At 45.6% G+C, this 14901-nt stretch overlaps 1 protein-coding gene across 1 annotated transcript in view; it reads left to right on the top strand.

Annotated features, from left to right (window-relative positions):
- The window catches only part of PNCK (pregnancy up-regulated nonubiquitous CaM kinase), a 161716-nt gene extending 147376 nt beyond the window's left edge, over positions 1-14340 (top strand). The window contains exons 11-12 of the mRNA XM_082264521.1: positions 287-409; positions 14055-14340. Coding sequence (XP_082120647.1) covers positions 287-403 — 117 coding nt within the window. The 3' untranslated portion in view covers positions 404-409; positions 14055-14340. The remainder of the gene's footprint in view (positions 1-286; positions 410-14054) is intronic.
- The last annotated feature ends 561 nt before the right edge of the window (positions 14341-14901 follow it).

The raw sequence follows: 14901 nt of genomic DNA, 5'->3' as shown, positions 1-14901 counted from the left end.
GATGGGAGTCAAAAATGTTGATTTCTCAATGTTTTCCTGTGTATTTTATTATTTATACAGGATCTGGCTACAGGGTTCCTTATGGGTGTTTCATGTCATTAGAGACTGCAAGGTGCCTATTATTTGAGAAAGACCTTGTCTTAAAGATTTGCAGAGGATGATCAAGACCCCATCAATATGGCTAACTTGTATAAGTACTAGCATGCATAGAAATTAGGTTTTTAAAAACATATATTGATAAGAAAATTATATTACAGCTTTATTTTATTTTTTTATTTTTTTTTAGAGGGCATTTAATGCAACGTCCTTCCTGCGCCATATCACTAAAATGGGTCAAAGTGCTGAAGTAGATACTGATGATAACACAGGGGAGACGGTTCAAGAGGAGAAAGATAAGTGGTGATTGGAGGTAAGAAATGAATCACAAGAATTGATCTTTTCACCATAAAACTTCCCATGCCTCTAATGTGATTTGCTACAGCAGGAGTCTTCAAATTATGGCCCTCCAGTTGTTCAGGAACTACAATCAGTGGCGTAGCGTGGGTTGTCAGCGCCCGGGGCAATGCAAGTAATTTGCGCCCCCTACACAAACCTACTAGACCACTACACAGGCCACTACACTGACACCTACTCTGACCTAGCTGACCACTACAGAGACCTACCTTATTCCTACACTGACCTACCTGATTACTATACTGACACCTACACAGACCTACCTGACCACTACACGGAGCTGCCTAATTACTATACTGACCCCTACACTGACCTACCTGACACCTTCACTGAACCCCCTACACTGACACATTCACTGACCCCCCCCCTACACTGACCACTACACTCACCCCCCCTACACTGACTCCTTCACTGACCCCCCCTACACTGACACCTACACTGACCCCCTCATACACTGACACCTATACTGACCCCCTCATACACTGACACCCCCCTACACTGACACATACACTGACCCCCCTACACTTATCCCCCTATACTGACACCGACACTGACCCCCCCATACACTGAGCCCCCCATACATTGACCCCTTTACACTGACCCCCCTACACTGACACCGACACTGACCCCCCCACATTCTCACACTGACCTCCCCTACACTGACCCCCCCATACACTGACACCTACACTGAGACCTATACTGACCCCCCCATACACTGACACCTACACTGACCCCCCCCCATACACTGACACCTACACTGACATTCCCCCCTACACTGACCCCCCCCCCCTTACACTGACACCTATACTGACCCCCCTACACTGACCCCCCCATACACTGACACCTACACTGAGACCTATACTGACCCCCCCCATACACTGACAACCCCCATACACTGACACCTACACTGACCTCCCCCCTACACTGACACCTACACTGACCCCCCTACACTGACACCCCCCCCATACACTGACACCTACACTGACCCCCCTACACTGACACCCCCCCATACGCTGACACCTACACTGACCCCCCTACACTGACACCCCCCCCATACGCTGACACCTACACTGACCCCCCCCGTACACTGACACCTATACTGACCCCCCCCCATACACTGACACCTACACTGAGACCTATACTGACCCCCCCATACACTGACACCTACACTGACCCCCCTACACTGACACCCCCCCATACACTAACACCTACACTGACCCCCCTACACTGACACCCCCCCCCCCCCATACGCTGACACCTACACTGACCCCCCCCATACACTGACCCCCCCATACACTGACACCTATACTGACCCCCCCATACACTGACACCTACACTGAGACCTATACTGACCCCCCATACACTGACACCCCCCATACACTGACACCTACACTGACACCTACACTGACCCCCCTACACTGACACCCCCCCATACACTAACACCTACACTGAGACCTATACTCACCCCCCCATACACTGAAACCCACCTATACTGACACCCCCTACACTGACCCACCTCACCCCCTCCCATGTCCACTTTACTGGCCCCCCGGGGGCAGGCAGCAGATCACTTACCTTGTTTTGTGTCCAAAAACTGGCGACTCGAGAAGGCGATCCGGAGTGGAGGGAACAGCGTGTCGGCGGCCGGCCCGGATAGCAGGGGGAGACTCCGGAAGCAGTGCTGCACATGCACAAGACTGTCATCTTCACCCACGAGTCCGACAAGCCCCGCCCCCTGGCCGCACGTAACACCTTCAGCGGTCAGCCACTCTTCCTGCACCAAGCAGCAGTCACGGAGCCAAGAAGAGAAGTGCGGGCGGGCGGGCCGCTGGACGGGGCATCATCAAAATAAAGGGACACTATGATCCCCGCGGATGGCGGGCGTGGGATGCGCCCCCCTAAATGTTGCGCCCGGTGCGAGTGGCCCCCTCAGCACCCCCCACGCTACGCCACTGACTACAATTCCCATCATGCCCAGTCATGTCAGTAAATGTCAAGGTTTTACAATGCCTCATGGGATGTGTAGTTCCACAACAGCTGGAGGGCCGTAGTTTGGAGATCCCTGTGCTACACTGTTCTTAGCTATTTCTTAGGACTACAGAACACTTCCCCTGATTTCATCGATGAGGAGAGGGGGCAGTTGTTTGTAGTCCTGCCCTAGGGGGACAATGCTGCTTCTTAACCACTTGAAGACCAAGCCTCTTCTGGTATTTTTTGCTATAAAATTACTTAGAACCCCCAATATATATATATATTTTTAGCAGAGGCCCTAGAGAATAAATAGGCAATTGTTTTATTTCACACGGTATTTGCAAAGCTGTTTTCAAATGTAATTCTTTTTGGAAAAAATACACTTTAATGGATTTAAAAACAAAACACAATACATCCCATTTTTTTTTTTTTTTAAATATGGAAGATGATGTTACGCCAAGTAAACAGATACCTAACACGTCATGCTATAAATTGCGCACACTCGTGGAATTTTGCAGGTTACCTATTTAAAGTTACAGAGGAGGTCTAGCGCTAACGTTATTGCTCTCGCACTAACGTTTACGGCGATACCTCACATGTGGAGCGAACACTGTTTACATATGCGTGCGAGGCCTATGTATGAATTTGCTTCTGTGTGCAAGCACGCAGGGATAGGGGCACTTTTCATTTTTTTTTTTTCCCTTTTAGTTATTTTATTTTTACACTGTGCCTTTTTAAGTTATTTTTTTTATCACTTTTATTTCTAATACAAGGAATGTAAACATCCCTTATAAGAGAAATAAGGATGACCGGTCCTCTTTATGGAGAGATCTGGGGTCAAAAAAACCCAAAAGCTCTCCTTTACCTTTAAAAGCAAAGAATCCCCCACAATTTTCCCGGTGCTCTGAAAATGATCCAGTGGCTAATGAGACACTCAGATGGCTTTCACGAGAAAGCCAGCCACTGGCTGAAAAAATTGGATTTTTGACCTACTGTAAAATCCATTTCTCTCATGTTCATTGACGGACTTGGCTCCTGATTTTCTTGACCATTGGGTTATACTGCCCCCTACAGCAGTAGGACCCTAGGCAGAAAAAAAGACTGACTATGCCTATGGGCAGTCCCAGGAGGTATACCCCCCCATCTCTGCTATAGGTACTCAATTATGTTACAAGCAGTGTCAAAAGAATTACAACTCCACAGAGGGGTGGGTGCTGTGTCTGTCAATGAACATCAGAGAAATGGATTTTACAGTAAGTCAAAAATCGAATTTTCTCTTTCATTCATTGACGGACACAGCTCCTGATCTTCTTAACCATTGGGACGTCCCAAAGCAGTGTCAAACATGAGGGGTGGGAACAGCAAGAAAAAATTCCCAAGGCTAAAACTTAGCCAACCAGGTAACAGGAGTTCAACCAAAAAACAACTGGAGCCCACCTAAAAACATTGCATCCCCAAAGAGGGAACAGGCCCTCTAAACAGCAGCCTGCAGAACCTTGTGGCCAAAAGAGGCATCCGCAGATGACAACACATCCATTTTATAGAACTTTGTGAAAGTGTGTACCGACGACCAAGTGGCCACCTTGCACACCTGCGTCACTGACGTCTGATGACGGAAGACCCAGAAAGCACTGAGCGCCCAAGTAGAGTGTGCCTTGACAGGGAAAGGAGGAATGTGACCCCTGATGGAATAGGCCTGTATCACTGTCTGTCTGATCCATCTGGAAATGGTTGCAGAAGAAGCAGACAGTCCTTTCCGAGGCCCATCCGTGAGCACAAATGGTGAGTCTGACTTCCGAAAAGACTCCGTAGCTTTCAGGTACACCTGGATTGCCCGAACCACATCCAGAGCATGCAACACCACTTCTCTTTGATGTTTCAGCCTGGAACACAGGCTAGACAACACAATGTCTTCATTCAAATGGAAATCAGAGACAATCTTTGGAAGGAACGACGGACAGGGGCGAAGAACCACCTTATCTCTGTGGACCACCAAGTAAGGTGAATGACAATATAACGCCGCCAATTCGGACACCCTGCTCGCAGAGGTGATTGCTGCCTAAAGGGCCACCATCTGGAACAGTGTAAACAGGGGAATCTCCCAAGTATTTTCAAAAGGAGACTTCTGGAGCACTGAGATCACCAAGTTGAGATTCGAAGCGGTAACAGAGACCGCACTGGAGGAGCCAAGTTTCAAACCCTTTGAAGGAAGGTAAGCACCAGGAAGTGTGTGGCCAAAGGTCGTTGAAAGAAGACCGTCAAGACCAACACCTGGCCCTTGATGGTACTCAAAACCAATTTCTGCTCAACCCCCCCCCCTCCTTTGAAGGAAGGTCAAGACCCGAGCCACCGAGAAAAAATGAGGGTGAACCCCAAGAGACTCAAACCACGAAATGTAAGTTTTCCACGTACGATGGTAGATCTTCCTAGAGGTAGACTTCCTAGCTTTCAGCAGTGTTGGAAACACTGAATCAGACAAACCTCTATCCTTCAGCACCTGGCTTTCAACAGCCAAGCAGTCACAGGCAGCGACTGTAAAGCAGGATGGAAGATTGGCCCTTGGGACAGCAGCTCTTCCCTGAAAGGCAGTCTCCAAGGGACCCCGGCGACCAGCCGCACCAGGTCGGCGTACCAAGACCGGCAAGGCCAGTCCGGAGCCACTAAAATGACCGGAATCCCTTCTGCCTTGATCCTATGCAAGAATCTCAGCAGAAGCTTGAGAGGAGGAAAGGCGCAAGCCAGTGCATCTGTGGCATTCGCCAGAGGATCCCCTGACCGCGCCACAAACCTCTGCACCTTTCTGTTGAGCCCAAACACCAACAGATCCACCTCAGGGGTGCCCCATTGGAGACACAACTGATGAAACCCATCCAGATGAAGGGACCGCTCCCCTTGGTCCAACGCCTGCCAGTTGAGATAATCCACCTGCCAATTTTCCACCTCCTGGAATGTATACGGCGGAGAGGGCCAGAACGAAGCGTTCTGCCCAACGTAGAATGCCGGCTACATCCAGATCTGCTGGTTAAGCCATCGCCGTGGTGTTGTCCAATTGAATTCGCACTGGACACCCCTGAAGACGATCCGTCCAGTGATCTAGGCACAGCCTGATCGCTTTGAGTTCCAGGACATTTATCTGTAGTTTGGACTCTTCCAGTGGCCAGATACCCTGAGCGGAGCTCCGGACCAGGACACCTCCCCACCCGGACAGACTGGCATCCATGGTGACCACTGTCCAATACAAGGAGAGAAAGGATTTGCCCTGTCGAAGATCCTGAAGAGCGAAGCCACCAGATCAGGGACCCTTTTGTGTCCCGGCTCAGCCGGATCTGATTGTCCAGAGATTACAGACACTTGTCACATTTGGCCAAGATCTTTGCAGGGACCTCAAGTGGAACTGTGCAAATGGGACTGCTTGGAATGTAGAAACCATCAGGCCCAACGCTCGCATGCAAGTCTGGAGGGAAGACCACCTGCTGGAGAGCAGAAGATGAATTGCAGCATGCAGTTTCTGGGGTTTGTCCAGAGGAAGGAACACTCTGACTAGAGCCAAGTCCAGAGTCAGACCCAGATAGTCCAGCTTTGTGGAAGGAACCAGAGCAGACTTCTGATAATTCAGAAGCCAGCCGAACTCCCTTAGAGTCTGTGTAGTGATTTTCACGTTGTTCACCAGAGCAGCAGGTGACTATGCACGCAGAAGAAGGTCATCCAGGTAGCCCAATACTGCAATCCCCCGCTTATTTAACAATCCTAGCATCGGGGGCCAAAAGCTTTGTGAAGACCCGAGGAATGGAGGCGAGATCGAAGGGTAACGGCACAAACTGATAATGCTTCTCTCCCATGGAAAAGCGGAGGAAGCGCTTGTGACCGACACATATTGGAATGTGTAGGTAAGTATCCTTGATGTCAATAGAGGCAAGGAAATCCCCCAGATGCACTGATGACACCTCTGTGCAAATGAACTTGACGCACTGGACGCACCTTGGGGACTGTAAACAAGTTTTTATGAAGGGACTTTTCAAAGGGATACTGCATTGCAAATTGCTTAGGAACCACAAGGGGACATTTTGGACGTCCCCACACTTTTGCGACAATCCTGTCAAAATAGGAGGGGAAGGGAAACACCTTCGCCACTCTAGGCGGCTTGTGAGTGCCAAAGGGGACCGGTGCCTCCGCCGCAGCTTTAGCTGCATACTACATTTTTTAATTCTCACGCACAGACACAATCAGTGTGTCCACCAGCGCCTTTTCGTGTGCAGCTACAGGTGTGGAGGAATCATCCTCACTATCTATCTGAGAATTTAGGGCGCATGGTTGCAGACCCTGCAGGGTGAGCCACGTCCGCAGAAACCTAATCAGATTCAGGATCTGAGGAGACATATGAGGCAGGGGAAGGTAGGAGGTGCTTTTTGCTAGCCCGCCTCCCAAAAACCACCTCCACCCGGGACACAAGGACTCCAGGACTGCCCTCAATGCATCAATGGATGATTGGGACCCAGGGGGCCCCACAGCCTCTGAGAGGGGGTCAGGTGGGTAAACTTCAAGGACTTCATGAGCACATAGAGGGACCTCCACAGAAATGCAAAACACTGCTAAGGGACACCCCCACAACGCTGGCCGTACCATCCCGTCTCCAGCAACAGAGCACCTCTCGATCCTACAGCAGAGAGAGAGAGGACCCCACCAGACTCACCACTCCACAGAACAGGCATCAGCAGCACCAGGGTAAACTGCACTCCACCTGCAGCATCCAGAGAAAGAAGAGACGCAGGAGTCAGCATCAAGGGATAAGGAGGGGCTCCCACAGCCAAAATCGCTGCCCAGAAAGGCTCCACTGTCATGGCTGCTGCTATTTTCAATGCCTAGAACAAAACAAAATGGTCGCTGGATTACACAAACATGGCCGCTGTGTATTACAGAATACAGGCAAAAACAAAATGGCGGCCCCGCACAGCACCACGAGGCACTCAGGGATCTCTAGGATTAAGGCAAGGCACAGAAAAGAAGGGTGGGCCGTGGCAGGAGCCCCCACCAGGTATTGCCTCTATCTACAGCACCCTACCCCAGCCCCAGGAGGTAGGCCAGACCACCACACTACCTCAAGTATAGGGGTGGGGGTGGATGGGGGGCTCGATGACCCACAGGGACCCCCAGACCTAGAAAAGGAGGGGTGCCCAACGGGAAGGAGGGGAACCCGGAGGTCTGACTGTCCCGTGGAGAGGCCCACGTTCACCCCAAAACCCTCCAGGGGAGAGGGGGGATAGCTACTCACCAGGAACCAGGCGGGCACCCTGCGGACATGATACAGGAGATGGTCAGGGGCTGCAGATTCGAAACAGGAGATGGTCAGGGACTGAAGACATGATACAGGAGCTGGTCAGAGACAGCGGACATGATACAAGAGATGATCAGAGATAGCAGACACAATACAAGAGATGGTCAGAGACTGCGGACATGGCACAGGAGATGGTCAGAGACTGCAGACATGGTAAAAGAGATGGTCAGGCACTGCAGACATGATACAGGAGATGGTCAGAGACTGCAGACAAGGAACACGAGATGGTCAGAGGCTGCAGATTTGAAACAGGAGATGGTCAGAGACTGCAGACATGATACAGGAGATGATCAGAAACTGCAGACATAATAAAGGAGATGGTCAGAAACTGCAGACCTAATAAAGGAGATTGTCAGAGACTGCAGACATAATAAAGGAGTTGGTCAGAGACTGCAGATATGATACAAGAGATGGTCAGAGACTGCAGACCTAATACAGGAGCTGGTCAGAGACAGCAGACCCGATACAAGAGATGGTCAGAGACTGCGGACATGGCACAGGAGATGGTCAGAGACTGCAGACATGATACAAGAGATGGTCAGAGACTGCAGACATGCTGCAGGAGACTTTCAGAGACTGTGAACTTGTTTTAGGAGTTACTGGACCCTGGAGACAAGCTTCCAGAGATATAGACCTGAGGGCAGATTGCATGAGACCGCTAGAGATCACTGATAGAACAGGGCAAAAGGCAGACTTGTAGAACCTTAATGAGTCTCTGTGAGCATGTGGGGGTTGCTGAGCATCCTTCGAGTTTGATGAAACACAATCCACTGTAGCCTACACACATTCGGGAAATGTGATGGCTGCAGTTCCAATAAATAAACGTGAATGCTTCATTCGATTTGTTGAAATATTTAGTGTACACAAATGTGGACTAGTATGCTTCATATACCAAGCCTTGTTTTTACTCCCTTTCTGGCCCAGAGATCATCTGTCATTGAGACTGAAGCCTATCCGATAATTGTAGTGTTGTCATGACACTGGCTCGTAGTGTGCTAATGGGCCTTCTCATTATAAATGTTGAAGCAAAATATTCCTGTGCTATGGGAAACGTGATAGGATTGTGAGACAGCCAGCACCGCCCTTATATCCAAAAGGATATAATAAAGCAGATAAATATATATAAATATATATATAGGTGCGGCGCTGCAGTATACCTCCCCTTGCTGAGACCCGATTATCAATCAATCCCATCTATGAAAAAAAAAAATGTATATGTATAAGATGTTATACTAAATGTGCAAAAAAGTGTGTTCCTATACCACAAATGTAAGTTCAGCACTACAATGCACCTCCCCCTGTAGTGAATAAACCTTCAATCTCGCCAAAAAATGCTAAATGTCCAAAAAAATGTAATCCGTTCCACAAATGAGAATTCAGTATTACCGTACACTTCCCACATTTTCCAATAACCTGGTTATGCAATACCCTGAATATTCATTAAAATGTTCCTATTGCATACAATTAATTAACTTTCACAAATAGACAATACAGACCATCACATTACATTATTATTCCACGTGCAAAGAAATTCCAAATGCAGTGCATAAATAAAGTGCTATCGTGTTTCTTGTGTTGCTTACAAAATACAGTGCTTCAAAGTTAGTGTTCATTGAACACCACACTCACTGGCAATCCATGACCCCTCAATACTGTAAGTGGGTCGAAATGCACTTTAAGGTGTCTCCTCTAAGGCCCCTCTCTCCCCTTTAAGGAATTCCCAGATGTCGTTTTCCTCTTCTCTCCTCCACAAACCACCGTATCGATTACATAGAACAGACCAAAGAGCAAAGCTCCAATAGTGTAATATTGCTTCTTTATTTGAATAAAAATGGTTGAAAACACTTCCAATGAGGAGCAAATGGGAAATGATGCAGTCAAGCTCCGTGCAATGCATTTCTTTATCCCGCTGTAGGCCGCTTCTCATGACGTCAAGACGACAAATGCGATGGGCGGAGCTTGATTGCGCAGGAGCATTCCAGACACACTGGTTTATGCTCTGTGGTATAAAATTTAATTTTTTAAAATCTTTTATAGATGAGATTGATTGTCAATCAGGTCACTGCAGGGGGAGGTGTATTGTAGCACCTCACCTATATATCATTATGAATGTTGAATCAGTCCATAAAATTCAGCCTCTTTTAAGGAGGAATTACCCTACCTTGCTAAAATTTTATTTCTAAACCCTGATAAGTGTGTAACTTTAAAAAAAAAAAAAAACACATAATTATTAGTCAATGGAATCCAACCTTGTTTTCTTTCCTACCAAAAGCTCTTCCTCATTGCTCTGCTCCTGTGCTGCCATCTTGGATTGTGAACTAGCCCATGAGCACATATGCCATGGATCTTTCCTAGGTCTTTGGGACCTGGCAGAAAGACCCAAGATGTATCTACACATAGGCAATGCAAAATACTGCCTTCTGGGATAATCATATGACGTAGACATCTTAGGAGGTAACAGGTGGCTGGACACGTTATTCTCGCAAAAGGCAAGGATTAAGGAAGTGGGCCAAGTTTACAGATATTTATGGTAAAGAAAATAAAAAATCCAATTGTTTAAGAGGCTGGGGAAGGAGGCAGACTGGAGAAAGTGACATTTGTAGGTGAAGGTCTGATTTAACATACATTTTGTAAATACCCATGTGTTTTATTGGATAACCAAGTGGATCAACATGCGATTCTTAGAGTAGTCAAAATATTCGGCCTTTGCCATAAAGCACTGCAAAAAACAAGGATAGTGTGCCAATTTATTAATCCACAGATCCCAATCAAAATAATCGAATGTAACTGGAATATCAGGCTGAGTAAAAATATTACTTTAGAAACACATTCCTTTTTGAATCAAGTATCCAATGGGATGTCTTTAACTTGTAGGAAGGGATGGGAGAAGGATATTGGTCCCATGTCTAATGAGGAATGGTCCAATATTCTGCAAAATGTGACTAAGGTCTCCCTCTCATCCACACAGAAGATAAAACAGCTATTTATTGTGCATCGTACATACCATACCCCTACTCGTTTATACAAATGGCAAAGGAGGGACTCTCCGCTATGCCCTCGTTGTAAGATTCATAATGGTACGCTTATTCATATGCCCCAAACTTACCCGATACTGGAAAACAATAATATTAACTATTAATAATACATGGAATATTACTTTCCCTTATGAACCAAAAATAGGATTGTTAGGTTGCTTAAATGGAAAGGATTATTCTTCAAATATACAGACGGCAATTCTTAGAGTGCTTTTTTTAGCCAGAAAGCTTGTTGCGAGAAAGTGGCTTTCTCTTTCTCCCCCCAGTCATTCCGAGTGGGTTGAGGAGGTTAACATAACACTACTTCGTGAATATCTTACACACAAACATAAAGGCGTCTTAAAAAATTTGATCGTATTTGGGAACAATGGCTAGCTGGCCCGGGGTTGGCCCCGGCACAGATGGCCGCTATTAGGATTTTTTGAGGCACACCTCCTTAAGTTTATAAAACTCTCAGAGACCCTAAAAGGTAGACCAATGTAATGTGTTAGGAGAAAATTACATTAATTTTCGAGTATTTACCGATCTTGGCAGAGGTGCTTTTTTTCTTTTTTTTCTTTGGGGGGGGGGGGGGAGCTGGTATGTGTTAAGAATGTAGTTTGTTAGGATGTAAAATGGAAAAAATAGTTATATGCTGGAGTATATGCATGTGATGAGATGAAGGTATTTTTGTACAATGATAAATAATGATCACATATATATATATATATATATATATATATATATATATATATATATATATATATATATATATATATATATATATATATATATATATATATATAATATAGATGGATGTACATAGATTTGTTGCAATACTGGTATATATATATATGTATGTGTATGTGTGTGTGTATATATATATATATATATGTGTGTGTGTGTGTGTGTGTGTGTGTGTGTGTTTGAGTTCTGATTATTGTACCTATCTTGTTGTAGTGTTAATTTTTTCTTTAATAAAAATTATCTGATTGAAAAAAAAAAAGAGGCTGGGGAAGGAGGCAGACTGGAGAAAGTGACATTTGTAGGTGAAGGTCTGATTTAACATACATTTTGTAAATACCCATGTGTTTTATTGGATAACCAAGTGGATCAACATGCGATTCTAAGAGTAGTCAAACTATTCGGCCTTTGCCATAAAGCACTGCAAAAAAACTAGGATAGTGTGCCAATTTATCAATCCACAGATCCCAATCAAAATAATCGAATGTAACTGGAATATCAGGCTGAGTAAAAATATTACTTTAGAAACACAGTAATAACCTCCACTGTAAATGGAGATACTCTATATATATATATAGTCCTGTGGAGACCTGACCATCAACCCATATGATCCCATTCTAAACCCAAGTGCATAAAATTAAGCATATAACCATTCAAACTTTATTGATAAATGTAGCGCCACCCCCGTAGGAGCCGCTGTATATTCAACAGATTATTTCTCAAAATAGTGCAGAGGCAACCAGGCACACCTCAACGTTCCATTTACTTTGGCTCATAGAACACTCTAGAGGATTTATTTTTGAAGTTTATTTGCTTGTAGAACTGAGAACAGGAGGGGGTTTGAGGTGATGTGGGATACTCCAAAACAGGATATACCGCTAGCAGAGGCCACTTCTCACTCAGTAACAGTAGCACAGGTGCAGGTAGATTGGAACATCTACAGGTTCTTGGCTGGATACCATGAAGTAACTTTAGCATAGCAAAAGGCAGACTGGAACAGTCTACAGGTTGACAGCGGGGGGACCATGAAGTCATTTTTAGCACAGATAAAGGAAGACTGGAACAGTCTACCTGTGCTAAAAGCTACTTCATGGTCCCCAACTGTAAACCTGTAGACTGTTCCAGTCTGCCTTTACCTGTGCTAAAAGCTACCTCATGGTCTCCAGCTGTGACCTGAAGACTGTTCCAGTCTGCCTTTACCTGTGCTAAAAGCTACTTCATGGTCCCCAACTGTGAATCTGTAGACTGTTCCAGTCTGCCTTTACCTGTGCTAAAAGCTACTTCATGGTCCCCAACTGTGAATCTGTAGACTGTTCCAGTCTGCCTTTACCTGTGCTAAAGGCTACATCATGGTCTCCAGCTGTGAACCTGTAAAGGCAGACTGGAACAGTCTACAGATTCACAGCTGGGAACCATGAAGTAGCTTTTAGCACAGGTAAAGGCAAATTGGAACAGTCTTTAGGTTCAAAGCTGGTGACCATGAAGTATCTTTTTAGCACAGGTAAAAGCAGATTGGAACAGTATACAACAGTCTCATCCTTTTCAGCACAGAGGAACACATGAAATAACGTTCTGGTCTCAGGGAACCCCTGCTAAAAATTACTAATATCTACAACTCCTGATGCATAGTGTTATGGTCAATGGGAAGAAGGCTCCTTACGCTTGTGGTCATTGGAAAGAATTACCCCCTTACAGATAGCTAAAAAGATTAATGGTGTCTTTTAGCATAGGTGAAGGCAGACTGAAACAATCTACAGGTTCACAACTTGGGACCATGAAGTAGCTTTAGCACAAGACAAGAGGCTCTACTCACAGGATCCTGTAATAAATTAGTCCATAGGTGCAGCCTCCAGGGGCAAGCAGCCCCCTCCTCTCAGCTCACAGATCTATTCCCTCAGGAGGGAAAAAGACAATCTCCTTAAGACTCCAGACTATTTAACAGCATCCTAACCACCATCTGGGTACATCTCCCCAGGGATTGGCTATGTGCTGTGGTTAATATTCAGGCTGGTCATTTGAATTCTCCCTCCCTAAACTCCAGAAACTTATTCCAGAGGCAGGGGGAAGCAATCAAACTCCCAGTCTGTGAAGGCCCGAATGGACCAGACCAACAATCACTGGTCCTGTGATTACAGAAGAAGCCAAAAACAAAATTTACCTAGCAGCCTAACTATGAGGGTGCTACACAAACATTAGCATACAAAATCAGTTTAGACAGTAGTGGACTTCCAACAGTTTGGTGAAGACCCTTTTCTGTTCTGGCATGGCTGTACTCCTGTGTGCAAAGCCAACTCCAAAGAATTTGTTTGATCAGTTTCAGTGCAGGGTATGGTGTAACGGTACAGCAGAAAACTCCTTAATTCATTTTATTGTTATATTACCTTCCTATAGCAGTCATATAGATACTAAAATAATGCAGATATAAAAAACTTTTATTGTCTAAAGAATGTGAGTTGTGTCCCTTGTCCACATTGTATTGCCTTTAATGTCTTTAATAATTTTGCTGACTTTAATTCCTCTTTTTCCTTTACCATTAACAGCTGGAAAATGAAGACTTGACGTCTGGAGTCCCCCCATACCAGGGATCTCCATGTCAGGCATTACACCCTTGCATGAGCTTGTGGTGACACCTGTCTGCATGATGCCTACAGCGGCCAATGGCTGTTCTTCCCTTAGCCCACCACGGCCCCACTTCAATCCCCCTCACCGTTCCTCCAGCTGGCCACAGTTTATTGAGAAGTTCTTGAGATGGAGTACCAAAGGCTGCTACCGTATGGTTTGTCCCCCACTACCTCCTCATTCAAAGGGCCATAAACAGACATGGACTCAGAAGATCACTCACTGGTTGTGTTGTGTTGAAGTCCTCTGCTGTAATGAGTAATGCTGAGGATGGCCATGGGACCCAGAACCTGAGGATAATTACCTGTCCCATTAGATTTACACATCATTGGTTTTTTTTTTTTTTTTTTTTTTTTTTTTACACACAACATATTATTCCACATACTTTTCCTAAAACTTTTACATTTATTTAGAAATTAAAAATATGTTCCTTAACGCTATTGTTTAGTTTTTGTTGCCATCACTTTCATGGCTTCAGTGGGGCATTATGAGATCTTGTGCAAGTATGAGCCATATCACATGTCCCAAAGATTTCATTTGTCTAAACTCCACCACTTCATCGGAAATTCTTGTGTTATCACCTTCTGCATCTCCATGTCAATATTTAGGTTGTTTTTAAGCCAACCATCCGATCAGTCAAAAAAGTATATCCTCAAAGTTTGGAGGTTGCAGAAGATGATGTATCCTGCTAAGGGAAATCTTTGTCCAGAGTTGAGTTCTGAAGTGGCTGACCAGAAGGTGGAAGAAAAGACGCCACGAGAATGGAGG

This window comes from Pelophylax lessonae (assembly GCF_965119305.1).
Source record: "Pelophylax lessonae genome assembly, chromosome: 7".
Taxonomy (NCBI): domain Eukaryota; kingdom Metazoa; phylum Chordata; class Amphibia; order Anura; family Ranidae; genus Pelophylax; species Pelophylax lessonae.
This window is presented reverse-complemented; position numbering and strand designations above follow the sequence as displayed.